Source organism: Montipora foliosa, chromosome 11 (assembly GCF_036669935.1).
Source record: "Montipora foliosa isolate CH-2021 chromosome 11, ASM3666993v2, whole genome shotgun sequence".
NCBI lineage: Eukaryota > Metazoa > Cnidaria > Anthozoa > Scleractinia > Acroporidae > Montipora > Montipora foliosa.
This window is the reverse complement of record NC_090879.1, coordinates 9,864,279-9,884,278: the sequence shown is the minus strand read 5'-3', so window position 1 is coordinate 9,884,278 and position 20,000 is coordinate 9,864,279. Positions and strand designations below refer to the sequence as shown.

General features: G+C 40.9%; 2 protein-coding genes across 2 annotated transcripts in view; both read right to left on the bottom strand.

Annotated features, from left to right (window-relative positions):
• Positions 1 to 6,904, bottom strand: part of LOC137974604 (neurofibromin-like) — a 90,493-nt gene extending 83,589 nt beyond the window's left edge. The window contains exons 1-5 of the mRNA XM_068821509.1: positions 6,746 to 6,904; positions 4,919 to 5,059; positions 2,906 to 2,989; positions 1,115 to 1,183; positions 246 to 364 (exon numbers count right to left, since the gene is read on the bottom strand). Coding sequence (XP_068677610.1) covers positions 246 to 364; positions 1,115 to 1,183; positions 2,906 to 2,989; positions 4,919 to 5,059; positions 6,746 to 6,808 — 476 coding nt within the window. The 5' untranslated portion in view covers positions 6,809 to 6,904. The remainder of the gene's footprint in view (positions 1 to 245; positions 365 to 1,114; positions 1,184 to 2,905; positions 2,990 to 4,918; positions 5,060 to 6,745) is intronic.
• A 10,830-nt stretch (positions 6,905 to 17,734) lies between these two features.
• Positions 17,735 to 20,000, bottom strand: part of LOC137974823 (uncharacterized) — a 7,241-nt gene continuing 4,975 nt past the window's right edge. The window contains exon 3 of the mRNA XM_068821814.1: positions 17,735 to 19,364. Within this exon, the coding sequence (XP_068677915.1) occupies positions 18,181 to 19,364 (1,184 nt within the window). The 3' untranslated portion in view covers positions 17,735 to 18,180. The remainder of the gene's footprint in view (positions 19,365 to 20,000) is intronic.

The window sequence follows — 20,000 nt, the reverse complement described above, 5'->3', positions numbered from 1 at the left end:
GACTGTCACTAACTTTTTTAAAAGTACAGGTGGGGAAATAAGTGACATTGGTGGGGGAATTACCATTTTACGGTATTGAATTTGTTAAGTTAACTCTATTGTTCCCGTCTTTAAGAAGGTAGGGATCAAACTTTAGGTACCGGTAGGTGGGGAAAATCTCTGGCCCTCGACCCTTAATGACTGCCCTGAGCTGTATGGTTACCTCAATGGAAATTCGTCAAAACAAAATTAATGTTTATCATCACCTGATTGCAATGCGATTGAATAAAGCAGAGAAGTGATGTACGCTGATATGAGAGAGAATTTTGCCAGCCAGAGCCTTTTGTTCTGCTTCCAGGGGAAATCCATTTGACTGAGTAATAAGCTTCGAATAAAAAAGTAAGGGTAAAGTCATTTCCAAATGTACCAGTTAAGAAATAATGTGCTGCACCCCTTGAAAGTGATCTGTGATCTGGGATCTGAAAGGCTTTCCCAGTTCCTGTTTGTCCACTGCCTTTAAGTGAACCAAGGACCATGCATTTGCGATGATATTATGTGGGCTGAGTTACAGTCAAACTTAACCTGACTCAAGGATTTTTTAATCTGGGTACTCCGGCTTTCCTCCCTGATCAAAATAATTATTGACTCAGCGTATTACATCTGGCTGTGGTGCTGTGCTCCAACAACAGTCATGGACTGTATAGCATCTGCCAGAGGTGCCTTGTGTGTGCTTTATGCCTGATGTCATGAGCCACTTATTGGCCATGAAAAGCCCCTACAGGGAGCCGTGAATTAATCACATACAGGGCCTGTATAAGATGCTTCCCGCACCTCTCCTGTCTCATCTCTACCAACCCCCCTTTTTCAACAAGAACACTTGTCTTGTGTTATCAATAACATCTAAGAAGAAAAGAGGGTGAATACTATATTTGCTGCTTAACCCACTGACACCTCAAATGCCGTAGGACCCCCTCAGTTGGCAAGTAAAATCTTCTGGCATTAGACAGAATAAAATCTGTTAAGTCTCTCTCCCAGGAATCAATGGGTTAACCATTTCACTCCCATATGGGCCACTGACACTTAGTGCAGGAATGACTTCGATTTTTTTAATACCTTTGTTGTCAAAAGAACATACCTGGCAAATTGCAGGAAGGAGTCGTTTATTCAACTCTTCGTCAGGCAAGGATGCACATCTGTTTGGATTCTGAAAACAATAATGGACCACAGCATAGAGCAGTTTTCAATTGAGTGTTGTAAAACAAATACCAAAATAATTACTTCGACCAATCACAGAAGGTGCAAACAGTGCCATGAACCACTCCAAATTCACAGCAATTCCATGTAACTTGCTCAAATCGCGGGAAAAATCGTGCATGCAAGTCGCGATTGGTTTTGGTAACTTTCCTTCTCGTTGGTTGATAAACTGGCATGAGATTTTTAAATCAATCACTAATCGTAGCAATTGTAATTGGATAATTACTTTTGACAGTCACTTGAAAACTGCTCTAATAAGAATCAGGGATGTCGCTAAGCGCCAGCTGCCGGTAGTAATCACCACTTGAGAAATGGGTGATTGCCGGCTGAATTTTGGCCATTGATTGAAGTGACTTAGAAGATCGAAAATTATTCTCTTCAAAGTTTATAAGTCATTCGATGTGTTAGCAAAAAAACTGAATATCTGTCAGTATACGGAATTATCACTATAAATTTATCGATACTGCAAATGAAATAAAAGCGTTTTTTAAAGGTTCTATTGAGGTGGTAAGTTTGTGCTCTGAGCATCAAAGAGATCTGGTAACGAGACTGTTCCTACTGTCTCGCAAAACACACGGCATTCTTCAAGACATTCACTGCGAATGCAGGGAAAGAGAAGACATGCACAGTACTTAAACAACGCTTTTATTTCATTTCCAGCATCAATAGATAAATTATAATAACTGTGATAATTCCGTATATTCAATTTTTTTGTTAAGGGCCCTCCGACGTATTTTTTGGGGTGCGTTGCTAAGGATGTAATGGTTAAGTAATTTGAGAGAATTTGGCATTATTTTGGTCAGTTTCCAACTTTTGTAAGCCAATGACCCTAAATATGACATCATCATACTACACCCATGGTCACGTGACCAATAAAAGAAAACTCTAAATTTGTCTCTGTGCTACGCAATTTGGGTATTTAATCGATGGTTTGATAATTTGTATTCGTTTTTGCATCCAGCCAAGCATGGTTTTCTTTTTGTTTTGAAAACTGTTTTTTTTAAAGACAAAAACGATACTGAAATACCCATACCTTTTTCAAAAAAGATGATTTCAAAAAATCAATGCTTAGCTATATTCTGTATTTGGGGGTGAAACGTGCCCGTGTAAAAAAACTTACTTCAATTTAAAACCGCCGGAAATTTAGCTTTTTTCTCAAACTGGAAGTCACTTTGTTTACGCATGCGCAGTTGATCTGAGAACGAGCGTGAGGAAGGGCGAGGAAAAACCTTCGATGGAAACAACAGTTGGTGCGGTGACTTTTGCTTGTGAGTGAGTTTTCTTGTCAGCTCATGATATGATGACGTCAGTCACTGGAAGTAACATTTCACTTCCTTAGCAACGCGCGAAAAATCTGTCTGTGGGCCCTTAACGCATTGAATGACTTTTTAACTTTGTAGAGAATAATTTGTGATCTTTTCACTCACTTTGATCAACGGCCAAAATTCAGCTGGCAATTACAGATGTATCACCGGCAGCCGATGCTTAGTGACATCTTTGCTTTATGGTTGCAGTTAAATGTTCAGTCTATGAATTTAATAATTATTGTAAAGTATAGTTTTCTAATAAATAATACCCAAATATAATCAGATTATGGTGACAATTGCAACTGGGTTTTTCTCTGGAATGAAGGTCTAATATACAACTGTAATACTCGTGCTGTGAACCTGACCTGTTCAAAACATTTTGCCATGGTTACCAATGTGATCCTGTTGGACTGAGAAGCAAGCGTCACCCTTTCGGCAGACAGTGAGGACTAGGGAGAAAAAGACAAAAAGGGATTCAAATACCTGCTGAAAACTTTTGAAATATTCATGACTTGGAAAGAAGACCAACAATTCACCTCAACCCACCCCACCCAAAACAATATTGTTCAGGAAGATACCCAAATAACCAACTTCTGTCTCAACATTGTTTTGGGGGAAGGGGGAGCAGTGACATTAAGATTCATGTCATGCAATTAAAAGTTCTTTTTACATAAATTATGTTAGTGCTTGAAATTGGTGGTCATCTAGTTGGCCGAGTCAACCAGAAGTTTAGTGGATGACCAGTTTTTGGAAAATAAAAAACCTGGTTGCCCAAAAAAAAACCATCGGAAAATCCAGCCAAAAATAGAAAATGAATTAATTGTAAGCAGTACCCGACTTAAATATACTTGTCAGTGTTTTATTTCAAAAGCTAGTTAGTAGTGTCAAGTCAACATCAATTATTAAAGTGCCGCTGTGATAAAAAAAACACTTCCTTTTTTTCTTCAGATTTTGAAAGTGTGTTTGCTTAACATCTGACTGGCTTTGATTTTTACCCAAAGGTCGTTTACTTAGAGTGTAACTTTTGGATTTCATGGTCCACCATTACTCATGTTCAAAACTGACCAATTGGACCTCAGAGGGTTGGATCCAGGGAAAAGGCATGTCAAAGGCTCAATAACTTAAAATTTCAGTATGAGAATACAGCTTATTATACATACAAATATCGCAAGTTTAAAAGTCTGAAAGCCCAAAACTCCCATGCTGCATATTAATTCTGTGGCGTACACATACATTGCATTCTTAAACTAGTGAGCCTTTGACGTCATTTTCTCCTTGATCCAGCTCTCTCAAAATCTTAAAGTTAGTAATAGCGGACAATTAAATCGGAAAATTCAAGTTAAAATAAACAGGTGTCTTTTTTAAATCAATGCTTAAAACTTTGGTCGCTTAATGTTTAGTTACATAGTTTTCAAATCCAAAGAAAAATAAGAATTAATTTTTTGGTCACAGGGGAACTTTAATTGCTGCAGCTGTGCATTTTCCTGTGTAATATCAGTAGCTTTTACAAAACATTGTCAGATGTAGGAAAATGCAAGAGACAATATCACAAAAATGTAGGCAACGGAAATCAAAGATGCCATTTTGAAAAGTGACAAAACTTTAACCCAGACTTCCTCAACAAAACATGGGCACACACAAAGAACTACAGGATATTCAAGCTCTATCACCATTGAAAGCATCTTGACAAGGCATGCATTTAACTGTAAACGGTATCCTAATGGGCACCCAAGGATTTATCAGCCAGTTCATGGGTTCGGTTGCCCCGCTTTTGAAACAGGGACAACCTGGATTTTTTTTTTGGAGCACCGAATGTAGGAAGAAGTCTCTGGATTTTTTTGTTCACAATTGTACCCTCTGTGTGATCCTGGAAATGACATCCCTGATATAACTTAGTAGTGACATCATTCATCACTTAAAGCAGTACTAATGGACTATGGCAAAGTAAAGCATAAAGATATCAATAGCAACCCCGAAAAAGACCACCACCCAGGACCATTAGACAGCAACAGACCACAAACTGTTGTGGTAGGATGTGATTGACAACAGCAAAAAATGTAACTGCAACTAGGAATTTTGAACTTTAGAGTATGGATTCAAGTGAAGCTATGATCCTCGCAGTTATGAACGCAATTTTAGCGATAGCGTAAAGAAGCATGAAAAATTCTGGACTTGAACAGGGTTTGAGTCCAAGTCCTGAAATTTTCAGGCTTTTCTACGCAATTACTAAAATTGCGTTCATAACTGCGAAGATCATAGCTTCACTTGATTTCATATCCACAGTTTAACATATGATTCATTTCATATATCATTTCGTTCAGTTTGGATTCTTATGAAAAGCACAAAAAATGCAACAAAAGTGAAGTACATGTACTAACCAAAATGGATGGTTCCTTGATGAAGCTTGCCAGCTCTGCCACCACCATGGAAAAATTGTGTTCACTGAGGCTGACAATGCAGTTTTCAATGTGATCTGAACTTTCATGATTTTTTTGGGATTGCAATGATTCAAAAGGAAGCTACAACAACGTACAAAAGAAGAGAAATATGGTAAATGCTGAGTATTAAAAAAATTATGAACACGAATCTTTGAAAACTACAAAGTATAACTGGACGAACTTCCAGTAAAAATCTCAGAACTCAATAAATTACAATACCGGATTTACATTGAATAGAATTCAAAACCATTTTCACCTGTCATTAACTTCCTTTATTTTTTTTCTGTAGCATCTCAAAGGGCCAGAATCCTAAATCGTCGAATCTGATTGGCTAATAGGATGCTCGTAACTGGTCCAGCTTTTTATGATATAGACCACAGCTCAAACTTTTTCCACACTAATCACCGTAAATTTAATTATTGTTGCAAAAGTTTACAAACAAAGGTAACAGTTACTCATAAACAACTTCCCAAGATGACAAATATATAAGGGAAATAAACTCAGACCAGAGAGTACACAGTGAAAGTGTATTTTACTATCCAGATGAAGAAACCTCCGACAAAACAATGACTTAAAACAAATAACAGCTTTCAAAAGAACAGAGAAAAAAATTATTTGCTGGTCTTGGTTGGTCTATATGGAGAAAAACCGTACTCTAGGGCCCTCAGAATACTCAAGACCTCAGGCGTGGTTTTTTCCTCTCTGGACCTCCCTTCCCATGGAACACTCATACATAGATACATGTATTTTTTTCAAATATCAAGTCACCAAATAAATGTTATTATTTTGATAAATGAAGCTGCAAGTGTGATATTTAATTCCAGTTTAATCTGTATGGGATTTAAAATGGTTCACCTACAGCTTGCCATTGTTCATACCCAAAATGGTTCTCCCCTTCATATTTTATCTAGTTGTTTCACTTACATGATACAGTCGGGGTTCACCAGCCACAGTTTTAATTGCTGCATACTTTTTATTTTCATTATCTTGAGTTCCTTATTTATACACGTACAAGGAAGATTATTTGTCCTGACCAAAATTACCTGACATGTTTTATCTGTCCCAAGCAGAAAATAAGTGACTGCTGACCGACTATATACTGTTCATTTTTTTATTCAACCTGGCAAAATTTCGGGCAAACCTTCTGGAGAGCAAAAAACTAGTAAACCCTGTTCAGTTTTACTTTCTGGTGGGAGAAAATCAAATCACTTCTGAGGTGCGTCCTGGTTCTCGTGAGACGTAAGCAACGACAAAACACCAATTTAGTTCACAGCTGGCATCAACGATCAAAATCCAGTCTATTAAATTTCTGGGGAATCCACCTTGTTATTCAAAACAAAACGCGAAACAGCCAACCGCGAATGTGGGAAGCCGTATTTGAATTCAAGTCCGGTGAAAGTTTCATGCAAGAACCATCTAGAGAACAAACGTTTCAGATAGGAGATTCTTTTCTCGATAATCAAATAAACAAAATACTTTATACGTTACAAGTTGGTTTATCTAATCACAGATCCCTGGAAAAGAAATTCCACCGGCCGTGCTGTCAACACAGAAAGTGTCTTTGGCCGAACTCGAACACAGCTGATCACATACGAGTAAAACGATTTTACTCAATACAGTGGAATCTCTTGTCAAAAAAAAAACACCACTCCCTTTGAAACGAATGCTTATGTAGAAATAAAGAATGTCGAGAACGTTAGGCACTTATCCCATGAGTGAGAAAACGACAACCGTTTTGAAAGTCAGGCATGGCAGCTTACAGCTTACCTGAGATCGAAAGCGCCGCAAAACCAGCTTGACCCAGTCATCAGACTTGCTTTCTCTTTGCATGGTTCACAATTTGGTATCGGGTGTAACTACCAACAGTGCTTCCCTTCCACATTGCTCAAGTTGTCCACAATTTAGCTTATCTGCACTGATTGCAATAGTCCGGAAATACGTACGTACTATTAGATGTCATCCCAAATTTGGGCATAGCGCTCATGTACACGCCCAACAAACGAAAACTAAGGACGCTTCTTGAGTCGCAACCTACCAATGATTGTAGAGGGGAACAGTGGGGTGTATTAGAAACCGCAAAACCGAAGAAAAAATCATCCAATTTAACCGCAAAACCGCAAAAAAATTCGGCCAAAACCGAAAACCGCATACAAAACCGTCAGCAAACCGGTACAATGGTGACAAGTGCGGCATACAGAGCAAACTACACTAACCCTTTATTTCATCAGAGTATTTGTGAATGTCATGGACTTGTCTAAAGCCTTCATATCTTTTAGTATCTGCTAAAATCATAGGTTTTATTTCTGCGCTCTCTCGAGCCCGGACTTTGTGGGCTCATTTTCCGTAAAGCAGCTGGTAATGGCGCCAAGTTAAGTTGGGAGAATTTGCACACAAGTCCTCTCTAATATCGAATTTTGCAATCGCAAAAGGCTATAGCTCTGGAAACTTCAATCAGAACTCTCTAACTGAACATTTCTATTTGATAACTAAGACCTGGCAGTTTGGAGATTCGAATGGAATGTTTAATCTTGGTCTACTAATATGCGATTGCATTCAGGAAGCTAACCGGTATTGTTTGTTCCTTGTTTTACATGGCAGCAGGAACTTGCTCAAAGTAAACAGATACTTACTTAAAACAGGAGTCGAATATTGAACCTCACCGCCCCCCGGGGGGAGGACTCCCATATAAAAAGGGGAGGGATGCTCGTCGGAAATTTTACATTAAACCCTTAAGGAGACCAATCTGGGCGTGGCCCAGCCGTTTTTTTTACCCCTAAAAGAGACCATATTATGACACAGAAAAATAAAAAATACAGCGACTTTTAATGATGGAAAAGACATTATCATCTAATACTTTCACGTGCGTGAAGAAACATAAAAGTGAAAATGTACACTTTTATAATTCTTCGCGCGCAACCCTAAAGGAGATTACATATGATTGCGTATTGCCCAAAACACCCTAAATGAGACCAGAATCCGCAATTTACACCCCTAAGCGAGACGACGAGCATCCCTCCCCTTTTTATATGGGAGTCTCCCCCCCCCCCCCCCCTTCCCCCCGGGCACCGCCCTTCCATATCGCGACGTTGCACCAAAGAGAAAATTCGTCGATGTCCCTAATTCATCTTGCTGGCCCTGGGAATTGTTGTCATATGCACTGACTTCGTCACTACTTTCATCAAATTCTTGCTGGCCTTTATCAGAGTCACTAGCTTCTTACTCATTTCATGCTCGTTCAGATCTTCATGGGGTCCTTCATCTTTATCTACTCCGCACCAACTCGGGCGTCATTCGACACGGGTGATCCCCTACCGCGACATTTAGTTTGTCACGCATTCCTTTCAATAACTTTGGCGTTTCGCGGCTATAGAGTGTTTTCATGTGACGTCTCCGGGAATTGAGCTCTATTATCACTCAAGCGTTTTCTTTTGGTTCGGAGGAAAAACAAGGTTACTGATCACGTGAGTGAAAACAGGCATCTTGTACCCTATGTGACCTTACATTCTATTTATCAGGTCCTAGAACAACCTCATTTCAACTACTGCAATATTGTTTGGGGAAACTGTGGAGTAACTTCGCAGGACAAACTGCAAATATTACAAAACAGAGCAGCCAGTGTCTTGACCTACTCTAACTATGACGCTCATGTCAACAATTTATTTGAACTCTTAAGATGGTTCCGCGACCGCGCACAAACTACTACAAAAAAACAGCTTTAGCTATTTAGTGGCGCAGTTTTGTGGAACAGTTTGCCATTAGAGCTAAGGAGAGCAGAGTCCCTCGATCAATTCAAACGACTGATTAAAGAGGTTTCCTAAGCCGTTATTCTAAACACGGCATTCATGGAAAGCATGCAGCTTTTATTGTATGATATTAAGTAAGATAGTTAATGTAGTTTACATAGTTCTATCAATAAATTTTTAATCGTACATAATTTTTTTAATATTGCTGATGAATTGCACCGTGGTTAAATAAAGATTAAATAAGTAAATAACACTCTTTACGAAATCAAATGCCGCTCAAATCTAAGAAAAACCGGAACCCAAATAGGAAAAAATAGAAAAACCCAAAAAGCACATCGGATAACAAAACCGAAAAACCGCTTGTATTTTTTACGAAAAACGAAAAAGCCGCACACCGCAATGAACACCAAAACCGAAAAACCGATCTAAGAAATAGCCAAAACCGCAAAACCGAAAATCCCAATGTCCCCCTCATTGTATACCGTAAAATTCCGAAAATAAGCCCCGGGACTTTCATATTTTTCAAAGGCCCTTTTCGAGGGGCTTATTTTTGGAAGTGCTTATATTCGGAGGGGCTTATCTACGGAGGGAAATTTGCGTTTCCAAAACGACTGGACTAGCCTTATAGTTGAAAGTATATTTACCGTTTTTGCTTTGCTTTACTTTGTATTTGAGTACAAGCTCCCGGGGGGCTTATATTTGGAGGGGCGATTTAACGGAGGGGTTTTTGCGTTGCCGCTTTGGGGGGCGTATATTTGGAGGGGCTTATACACGGAGGGGCATATTTTCGGAATTTTACGGTACTAGTAATAGTTGCCATTTCAGCTGCCCCCGCTGTTAAGTATAGTTGGACGCAGAATTCAATGTGTCCAGGGCCCAGGTAGAGGAGTGGCCGTTTACAAACGGAGCAACCGATGTTGAACCGGGGAGAGCTAGAGCAAATCAGTACTGAATATGAAAAGGGCGTTGAGAGTAGACGGTTTGATCATGGCGGACATGAAGCAGTCGAAAGAGAAACTTTAAAGGAAACGCAAGGTCACTTTACCTTCACTTTACCACGACGTGGCCACCGTTAACCGCTTCCTTCTTCTTCCTTTTTTTAATGTAACCACAGGCTGACCACCCTCTAGTGGTGTTGTTGTTGTTATCGATCCGTAGAAGGATACATAGAAGCAAAAAGTACATTTAGCCAAGCCTAAAAGAGGAGCTCCCGTTTCTACCTTCAGAAAGAAATATATGTTGTATATAAAAATAATTATGCTTTTGCATACGTTGTTTGCATACGTGCGAACTACCTCGACGCAAATGCAAGCGCAAACGTAAGGGCAGACCCAATAAATGGAAAATTCTTCATTTTCATGCGTTTGCCGTTTCACACGTGTGAACCGGGGAAACGCAAACGCAAGGTAAAAAAACCCACACAGGTTCATTCTCGGTCCACAATCTCGGAAAGAGGGCTTGAACTGCGCCTGCGTGTCTTACTCCCCTTGGGTTTGCATTGAACGTGCAAACTTCGTTTGCATTTGCGTTGTACGACTGAACCAGGCTTAAAGCTACGGTAACACGAGCCACAAAACCGTCCAACTTGTCTTGCAACATTGCTGCAGAACTAGTCGAAAAGCGATGTTGCGCGTTTTACATCCCACGCAAAACCTGTCTCGCAACCAAAAAATAGTTGTTGCAGCGTGTTGCAGAAAGTAGCGTTCTACATCTAACTTCTTCTAATATTGCAGCACAACGTCATTTTTACTTCTGGCCTTCTTTTTCTACAAGGGGCCTTTTACACTAGAAGACATATCTGTACAATTCCGACCCCTTTTACGAAGGGACAAAGTCACGCCACAAAACGTTAGCCTACGTGCAGCCGGCGTATTTAAACTTGAACGCTATAACAGTAACGTTATAACGACTGAGGAAGATGACGATTGTTATTTGTAAGATTGATGGACAAATACTTGAGGAATATAGTGCTGTATTGTCCGCATATAGTCCTAAGGAGCACGTAGCATCTAAAGAATTTACGTCGCTCAAGAAAACCTTGAAAGGAAGGTAATAGGGACCGTTGGAACGGAGGACGAGGATGACTGCGAGTCAATCTCGTCCCCAGAGTCCGCTTTTCTTTTGGTCAGCACCAAGAACACGGACCCTGGCCACTTTCAATTGATGAGTTATTTATGAGCAGTCGTAGTGAAGGTCCATTTTTGTAACCGTTGATAACTGTTGTTTCAAATTTCTGAGCGTGCGCAGACGAGCCGAAAGTCCGTGATTTGCGGACTTCCTGCCTTGGAAGTGGCCTGAGTCTTTCCACCCGGTCCGTGTTCTGAGTGCTGACCAAAAGAAAAGAGGACTCTGGGAATGGAGATGGGACTACGAATACGAGTTTTCTGTACTGAGCATGCGCATAAGTTTTGCAGGCCAACATTTGCGCACATCCCGAACGGAAATCCGGTACTCGTAGTCGCCCTATTCCTCCGATCTAAGGGTCCCTAATGAAAAACAAAGCCTTTTTTGGTGGGGACACCTAAAGGGCTACAGCGATGTGGATGTGGAAAGCAAGAAAATGGAAAATCCTTTGCATAACAACAACAACAACAATAACAACTTTATGATATTATAAATCTTCTATAACCCAGCTATAGTGCTCTTTAATTGGGGAGATGGTTAATCGAATCGAATAGAAGCATTTCAAAATGAAATGTTGGTTTTTGGTGAGAGGGGAATACCGGAGTACCCAGAAAAAAAGCCTCTTCCAGAAGACTGTTCAACTCACATATGGCCACGCCACATTGGTGGAAGCTTAAGGTGATGCCCCCACCGGTAGACCGAAGCTCAAAGACCCCAGAAATGTTCGTGGCCTGCACAGCTGGAGCGGGGGTATTGTTGGCGCGAGAGGAAAATGAATGAGTTTCCAGTACAGTCGGATCCCTATTTATACGCAAAGGGTTATGGGATCGCCGAGGCGTAGACATTGCAAGTTGCGGTAAGAAAATGTATGGCGGAAAAAATATTTCGAGGTCCAAAAAACTATTTTGGAGAGAGATCAAAGCTTTTCTTCTACACAGTTTTATCAGAAACCGATTTGGGCAATGTTGATATGTGGCTAGTGCAAGTTTTTGTTTGAATAACCGTGAAATATTAGATGAAATTTACTGATTAACTTCCTCGCTTACGTAAGGTTTATTGTGAATTGACATCGCCTCATGGTCTCGAAATAATACATAGATTTAGCCAAGCCTAAAAGCGGAGCTCCCGTTTCTAACCCCAGAAAGCAATAAAGTGTTTATGAAAATAATTATGGTTGTGCATAAAGTACAAAATTAATCGTCATTAATGTGTACAGTTTACAGTGATCAAACAGATCAAACAAACCTCTGAGCTGACAGCAGTAAACAAACAAGCCTTGCAAGGCGCGAATAACTAACAATTTTAATCAACAACTAAAACTGAAATTACATGCACAGTAATCTCTTCATTACAATTTCCGTTTGACTGTCAATCTTTGCTCCCTCTCTCTTCAGTTCACAACAACAGCAAAAATCTTTACTAATTAAATATTAAGTCAACCCAAAGTGTAGTAAATTCGCTTACTCGACTGCAATTTCACAGTCAAACAAAGCAGCTCACAACTGGACACCCATTTCTCACAAAAACCTTATAAATGTGATTGTTGAAATATGTCAGAATCTCTTTTAACACGGGGTTGCAAACGTTTTCAGACCTCCTTCCGGTTTCTTTTTTAGCTAGTTTTACAAAATATGTGAGGCAGCGAGGCATATAAACTTATTATCAAAGAATGAAAAAATTAAGCTTACCTGAAAGCTAACCGTTGTAAATAAGTGTTTTGTCTCTCGCTCTACTTCTCTCAGCTTTACGTTGATTTTCATTGAAATTTTCTCTTCTTCTCCTATCTCGGTTTCTTTAGAGGATTTCTTCGCATAAATCTCTAAAGTTTCGTCGCCTCTTCTTTCGTGGCCTTCCCTGCTCTTTATCCCGTTGCTCGTTACTCTCATACATATTTCAAAAATACGCATGCGTTCTGTACGTAATATGGTGTGACTGGTACCAAATGGAGAAATGCAAGAAAAACTATAATACCAAATACGCATGCGTTCTGTACGTACTATGGTGTGATTGGTACCACATGGAGAAATGCAAGAAATTATTTACAAACTATAGACCATCCTTTGTTCTATATACCTAAATAGAGAAGCTACCGGTACTCAAGGGGTTAGTCACGTATGGTGTAGGGGCCGATTAATCTCTCCCTCGCAGGATTGAAAGTACGCTGCGAGCAGAGTCTCTTTCGATCTTCCTAGATAAGTCGGGAAGAGGAAAGTAGACTCTGCTCGCCGCTTCCACATTTTGTATTGAGCATGCGTTAAAAATTGAAAATTTATGTATCCGGTGTCAGTCACGCGTGACCAGTAGCCACAAAACGAAGAAGAAGAAGTCGGAATATTTTCGAACAACTCCGGCAAACACACGACAATCAAGGAATCATTTCATTGGCCATTTTATTTTTTTACTGAAAAATTTATAGGTTTCTGTCAGGCTAGTTTCTGTAACCGACACATATAGGAAAAACTCATGGGAATTCTAACAGTTAAAATTGCCACGCTGTTGTAAATTTCAAAATATTGATGACGCGTGGCGACTGATCATGCGCAAAAATAAAAAAAACAGGTTTGACAAGTCGAAACTGGACTGACTCATCCAATTCTTTGGATGAGCGGCAAATCAAATAATGTGGAGGCGGCGAGCAGAGTCTACTTTCCTCTTCACGACTTATCTAGGAAGATCGAAAGAGACTCTGCTCGTAGGGTAGCTTGAAAGTAGCACGGGGCCCCAAAACAAGTTCTTTCTTTTTTTTGCCATATATATTTTCACAAATACGCGTGCGTTCTGTACGTACTATGGTGTGATTGGTACCACATGGAGAAATGCAAGAAAATATTTGCAAAGTATAGACCATCCTTTTTTTTGTATACTAAAATAGAGAAGTTACCGGTAGTCAAGGGGTTAGTCACGTATGGTTTAGGGGCCGATTAATCTCTCCCTCGCAGGATCGAAAGTAGCATGGGGCCCCCAAAAGAAGCTTTTTTTTTCTTAAATTGGCCATATATATTTCAAAAATACGCATGCGTTCTGTACGTACTATGGTGTGATTGGTACTACATGGAGAAATGCAAGAAAAAAAGTATATTCTCAAATACGCATGCGTTCTGTACGTACTATGATGTGATTGGTACCACATAGAGAAATGCAAGAAAAAAAAACTATAATATCAAATACGCATGCGTTGTGTACGTACTATGTTGTGATTGGTACCACATGGAGAAATGCAAGAGAAAAAGCACGGGGCCCCAAAACAAGCTACTGGTCAGAGAAAGGAAAATCCAGATCATGTAGATCCCATAATATAGGTTCACCTTAAACTTTCGAAACCATTAGAGTTTGAAAAAATTTAAGCCAGTCACAAAGTGCCTAGTTTTTCCACACAGCTTAGACCAATGATAAATTGAGCGAGTCTAGAGTTTAAATTGGAAGGAGCAACAGGTTTTGTTCTCATCTACTGAACTGACCTCTGTTCTTTCCATTGGTAAGTAAAATAAATTTTATGCAGCTTTCAACGCGGAAACAAACTGACAATTGCCGACACTTTGGCTTAAATAGTATTCTATTTCACAACACTCCCACTGATACTCAGTTGAAACAAGCTATGGGAATAATGATTGACCAGCGCTCCCTCACCATCTGTCTCCCTTTCTAGGACGAATACTCTCCGAAAATAGCAATCAGTCCTTCACTAATCCCCCTTTTTTGGAGCCCCCCATCCTCCATTACTCATTTTCCATATACTCCAAAAAATAAATAAAAAATAGAACAAGCTGGGTGAGCAAAGCGATGGTGTATTTACTAACTAGTTCAGTATTACACGTTTCGATAAACCTCTGGGGCACGTCTTCTTGGTAGAGTTACGAGTAATGTTTCTACAGGATGAGATCTTTTCTGTGAGGTAGCACCAGGGAACGCACAGACAAACCGCTTAAGCTCGTTTGTATCCTTCCATGGAGTAACAACTACGTTTATAGACGTTTCCGCCAACCTGGCTGAGGCCCCACTCGGGTTTAAGACCTTTGCCAATTGTAGATAGTACAATGCCGTATGTCGTCGCGCCCAGCCAACGTGCTCCATTATTTCCGAGAGATCAGCACCTGTTAGTGCTAAGGTGATTGCGCAGCCTGATCGAAAGCCATGGAGTGTCTCTCCTTCGTCAGCTTTCATTTGCTTTAGGTACAGTTTCAGGCGGGCCTCTGCAGTTGCGGAACTTAAGGGTGCATCCCTTACTCCATTGTTGGTGGTCGTAGGGCGGAACAAATAGCTGGTAGTCAGGTTGATGCCGATTTGTCTCGCGACATCCATATACAGTTCTATCCCTCTGATGGGGCAAATCGCTGTTTGCGGATTTCTTCGAATTCCAAACACATTCTGATCACCGTCTCTAAGTGTTTTCCCCCAAATGAAATCAAATGAAAAACCATCATCGTTTGGAAATCTTAGAATTTCCAAACGATGATGGTTTTTCATTTGATTAGCCACTAAAGAACACTGTTTTGAAATACGCCTGATCACGCGCCACAATAAAGGGCTCAATATTGCTTTTCGCATTTCCCAGAGATCTTTGCAGGTGTTCTGCCAAGCGCGTGAGTTTGTCTACGAAGAAAGGCGTTGCCTGCTTAGGAGTCACCCTTGCCTGCAATTGTTCAGCTGTGACTGGAGATAATCCTTGACAAGCTTATCAGCGGCAGGGTTGCCCAGTCCAAGCCGCCTGTCCCACTCTCCATCCCTGCCATTCGCATAAAAAATTGATCTCAATTTCCCAATGTAGGAGTCCACCGTTTTGTAAGATAGTATGATCTACCGCCAGAAAAACGCGGGTAGCCAGATGCCCGAACACTCTCCTCCCCAGACGCTGTCCTGCTTCCCCACCTCCACCCCGACATTAGGGAGCTTACGAAACGAGGACGACGACGGTTACTAGGACTTCTTTTAAAAATACAAGTTCGCATTATTCATATTACTACGAAACTATTTCATGTCTTTTCGCATTAAAAATGTGTAGTAACTGTCTAGGAATTAAAATGGTATGAGTGGGTTGGAAGCGTAGAGAGAGAGAACCGAAAATTCATCGTCATGTGCTAACGTCCTCCACAGAACCTTGAATTTGGTCATTTCATGTCGTCATTTAGGAGATGACGGCAAAGACATGTACCAAAATGTAAAACGCACGTGCAGAGCTATTGTTTTTGCTCACTAAACCTATTGTTTTGTAGCGTCGTCGTTGCCGTCGGCGTCGTCGTTTCGTAAGCTCCCTAATCTGTACGGGCGGACGGACGGACGGACGTACGTGACGTCATAACTAACATTTCTCCCATGGATAGTTCCCAAAAAATCTTACCCACGGTGCTCCGATGGCGCGCTTTGCGCGCCTCAGCTCCGCTATTACAAAATTAGGTAGAAATCTGGAGGAAATTTCTCAATAAAGCCTTTTCAGTTGTATTTGTATAGGCTGTTTCCTTATACACAGCGCCCCTCCCCATTGTACGCGCGGCTTATGCCTCTCGCGCAGCAATACCGTCAGCCACGCAAGCTAAGATGTTCGCTTTCGTGTTTCTGGGTCCTTCGACCTTCGGTCCTCATTTTTGGAGCCTTCGTTTTCTGCCCCTCCGAATCGACCCTCCTCCAAGTGTTTTTCTTTCTCAAAAACATAAAACAGACAGTGGCTACAAACATAATGATAAAGAGCATTTTACTTTTGACTTACTTTATCATTATGTTTGTAGCCGCTGTTTGTTTTTGTGTTTTTTATTTAAGTTGAAATGGCCAAAGACCAAGAATATATATATATTTTTCTTTCGTTACGATTTTGCACGTATTCGCAAAGTAGTAGCCTTATAATCAGTCTAAATATTCTTTGAAAATACGATTTCGAGTTTGCACCGTCCTTTCAGTACGTAGGGCGTGAGTAGGCTCGATTAGCAGCCGATTACAATTCAACGATGACAATCATTTTTGGGCGCAAAACCCCGCTCGAGTTGCTTGGAGTTGCATATCATAGTTTTGAGAAGCCAATCACGCTATCCACTTTTCTAGTATATACTAATTCAGTTTAGTCCCTGTTTGAAATACAGGAACTCATTTTTTTGTCAACTGTGGATTTTCTAGTATCTTTGTGTTATCTTTGGCAAGTTAGATCTGGACATGCGTAAACCCCGCTTCCCTAACCAGAGCTTGGGTCTGGGAACTAACAGAGATGTATCGGGAGAAAAGGAAGCAAATCAAGCAATAGGCCATTTCAGAGTTCATGTCTACCTCCTCTTCAAAGCGAGTCTAAGTGCGACGTTTTTATGATAGTGATTAGTTTTATTTCAATAGAGCGATTTTCAATTGAGTGTCGTAAAACCAAAACCAAAGTAATTACTTTGGCCAATCAAGAAGGACGGAGACAATCCAGTAAACCATTCAAAACTCCAAGTAATTACACGTAGCCGACGCAAGAGGCGGGAAAATATGCACGCGCGAGCCACGATTGGTTTTGGTTTCACTTCTGATTGGTTGAAAAAGTGGCGCGAGAACTTTAAACCAATCACTGAGTGAAGTAATCGTAAACCTAATTACTTTCGACACTCAATTGAAAACCACTCTATGAGTGAAAACTAACAGGCAATTTTCACGATGGCGTCATTTGACCACAACTACCAGAATTCAGTTTGTTTTTCTTTTCTTATTTAAATTTTGTATCCCTAGCGGGATAAAAATATCAATAGCTGTAATTACCATGAGACAAGCAAAACCTGAAGGATTCTGGTACTTGTAGTCAAATGGCGACATCACGCGATGTCCTATTTTCATAAGAAAAACTTCACACTTAGACTCGCTTTGAAGGGGAGGCAGACATGCACTCGGAAATGGCCTATGGACCTCTTGGAGGTAAAAACAACGACAGAACAGCTAAAATGGTAAAGTAAAGTCATTTTAATAGATAAACTGAATTTTGACTTTAAGTGTAAGATTATTTGTCATGAACAACGATTCTCCGCTCGCCTCCCCCGCAGTTGACTCCCCTAAGAACGAATGTGTGGGAAGCTTAATAATAAAAATCGCATCTTTGTACGTGATGTTTAGTCGACCTTTCAAATGCAAGTTGGTAACTTTACCTCCAAGTATGCTCTGTGCTTAAGTATCGTCACGTCACTGCTTAATACGTCTGGCTACTTTTGGTTTTGTAAACATTTCTCCTTTTTGGTGATAGTATAGAAAGAAACTTCAATCGTCGAGTCTTTCTTGCACTTTAACTGGTTTACGCACAGCTAAAAAGTGTGACCGTACTAAAATAACAAAAGGCAAAACTAGTTTTTCATGCAAAAAAGGCTGAACGGAAATTCGACGCACGGACACTCATATCAAAGGCTTTGCGTCAAGTTTAGCCTGCAGTTTGGCAGCTTCTTTCCTCACTTTCTTGGCCTCTGGCCAGTTTCCTTGCATGGTGTATGCAATACCGAGCACAGTCAAAGTCCGGACCACTTCTGGATGCTCTTCACCGTGAATATTCTTATGTCCATTTAAAGCCATGTCCAAAAATCTACGCGCTGCTGTGTTCTCGCCAAGTGAAAGGTACGCATGCCCTAAATCGGTGAGAGTGCTAGCGACATCATTAGTAAACCTGCGGGTCTCAACCTCATCAGGGTTGGTGGGCGCCGCTGACTGCATGAAGGAGAAGGCTCGTTCGATGTAGTCACGGCTTCTTTCCTTAAAGCCCAAACTTCCATAAGTAGCGCCAAGGGCGGAAAGTGTACGGGCATAATCGAGTGGAGCTTTGTATTCACCAAATCTCCTCCGCTGTGACTCATAAATCTGGAGCGATCTCTCCAAAAGTTCTCGGCACTTTGGTAAGTCATCTAACGAACTGTTCACTTCGGCTAAGCGTGTCAGAGTGGAAGCCACTTCCAGGCTGGATTCTTTATATAACTCTGTTTTGATCTGAAGAACTTCTTCCAGGAGTCCTCTTCCGGATTCCAACTTTCCAAGGGAAATGTCAATGGATGCCATGGCAGAGATGGCATTAACACGACTCTTAGGACCCAGGCTCTCTGATGTCCCAGTCGCCAGAATGTGATTGAGGTGGGGTTTGATCAGCCGAGCGAGGGTGCGTGTTTGATTGTCCTGTCCACACACACAGGCCACATCATCGATGGTCTTCAAAATACGCGCAGTGTGCTGCTGACAATGTCGAACTGTGTCCTGGGCTTTGATCTTCCTGAAGTCTTCCTTTAAGTCTAATTGATCCTTCAACAAATCACGTAAGACCGCTGCGTCACCTGTCGTTTCAACTTCATCCGAGGGCGAATCAAGGTTTTGGTGCGTGACCATTTCGTTTCGTGAAAGTTCACCCATAGAATTGCGGTACTCTTGAAGTGTTCTCTGACGGTCAAAACTCAACAAACGACGGAACCACGAGCTGGCGTTATGCTTCTCTTCTGCCTTTTCAAGGTATTGTGCTTCTAATTCATGCATTGTCCTGGACAAAAAGAGTTGCTGGAATACTGAGTGCACCACGGGAGAGACTACGACTGTCTGCACACCTAATATAACACAACAGAATCATTGTTTAGAACGGAGACCGTTCAGTTCAGTTATTTACCGGTACTTAGCCAATACAATAATCATATAAATATACAATATTTTATCAAATGGCTAGGAAGCCCTGAAAAAATCAAGAGGCTTATAATGTCAATACATACTACGAAAACCATCGATTTGTGGAATGGGCCCGAATTACTGAGTTCCGCCCTCTTTTCGCTTGCAAATAGTTCAAATTCTTGAGAGGTGTTGTGTTCGACGCTACTTTTCAAACCAGGAAACCTCTCTTGCATTCGAAGTAACAGTGAGTCCATGGTTGTACTAGCAACCTGTTCGGTGGACAAAAACAATTTTATCCATTTTTCCCCGGGACTCATGATTTTGAAAACGTATCTTTCCATCGTTGTGATCGTTCCGGTACACCTTGACGGCGAAAGCTGGCTACTGCTCACACCATGGAAAAGGAATTTCATCAAAATTGTTAAGTAGGCGGGGCTGTCACTAAATAATTCGAGCCCATTCCACAGATCGGTGGTAACATATAGGTTGATTTTTGAGGCGAAGGGAAAACCTAAGCATCCCAGGACCAACAAACTCAACTTACTTGTGACAACAAGTCAGTCTGGGAATCGACCCCA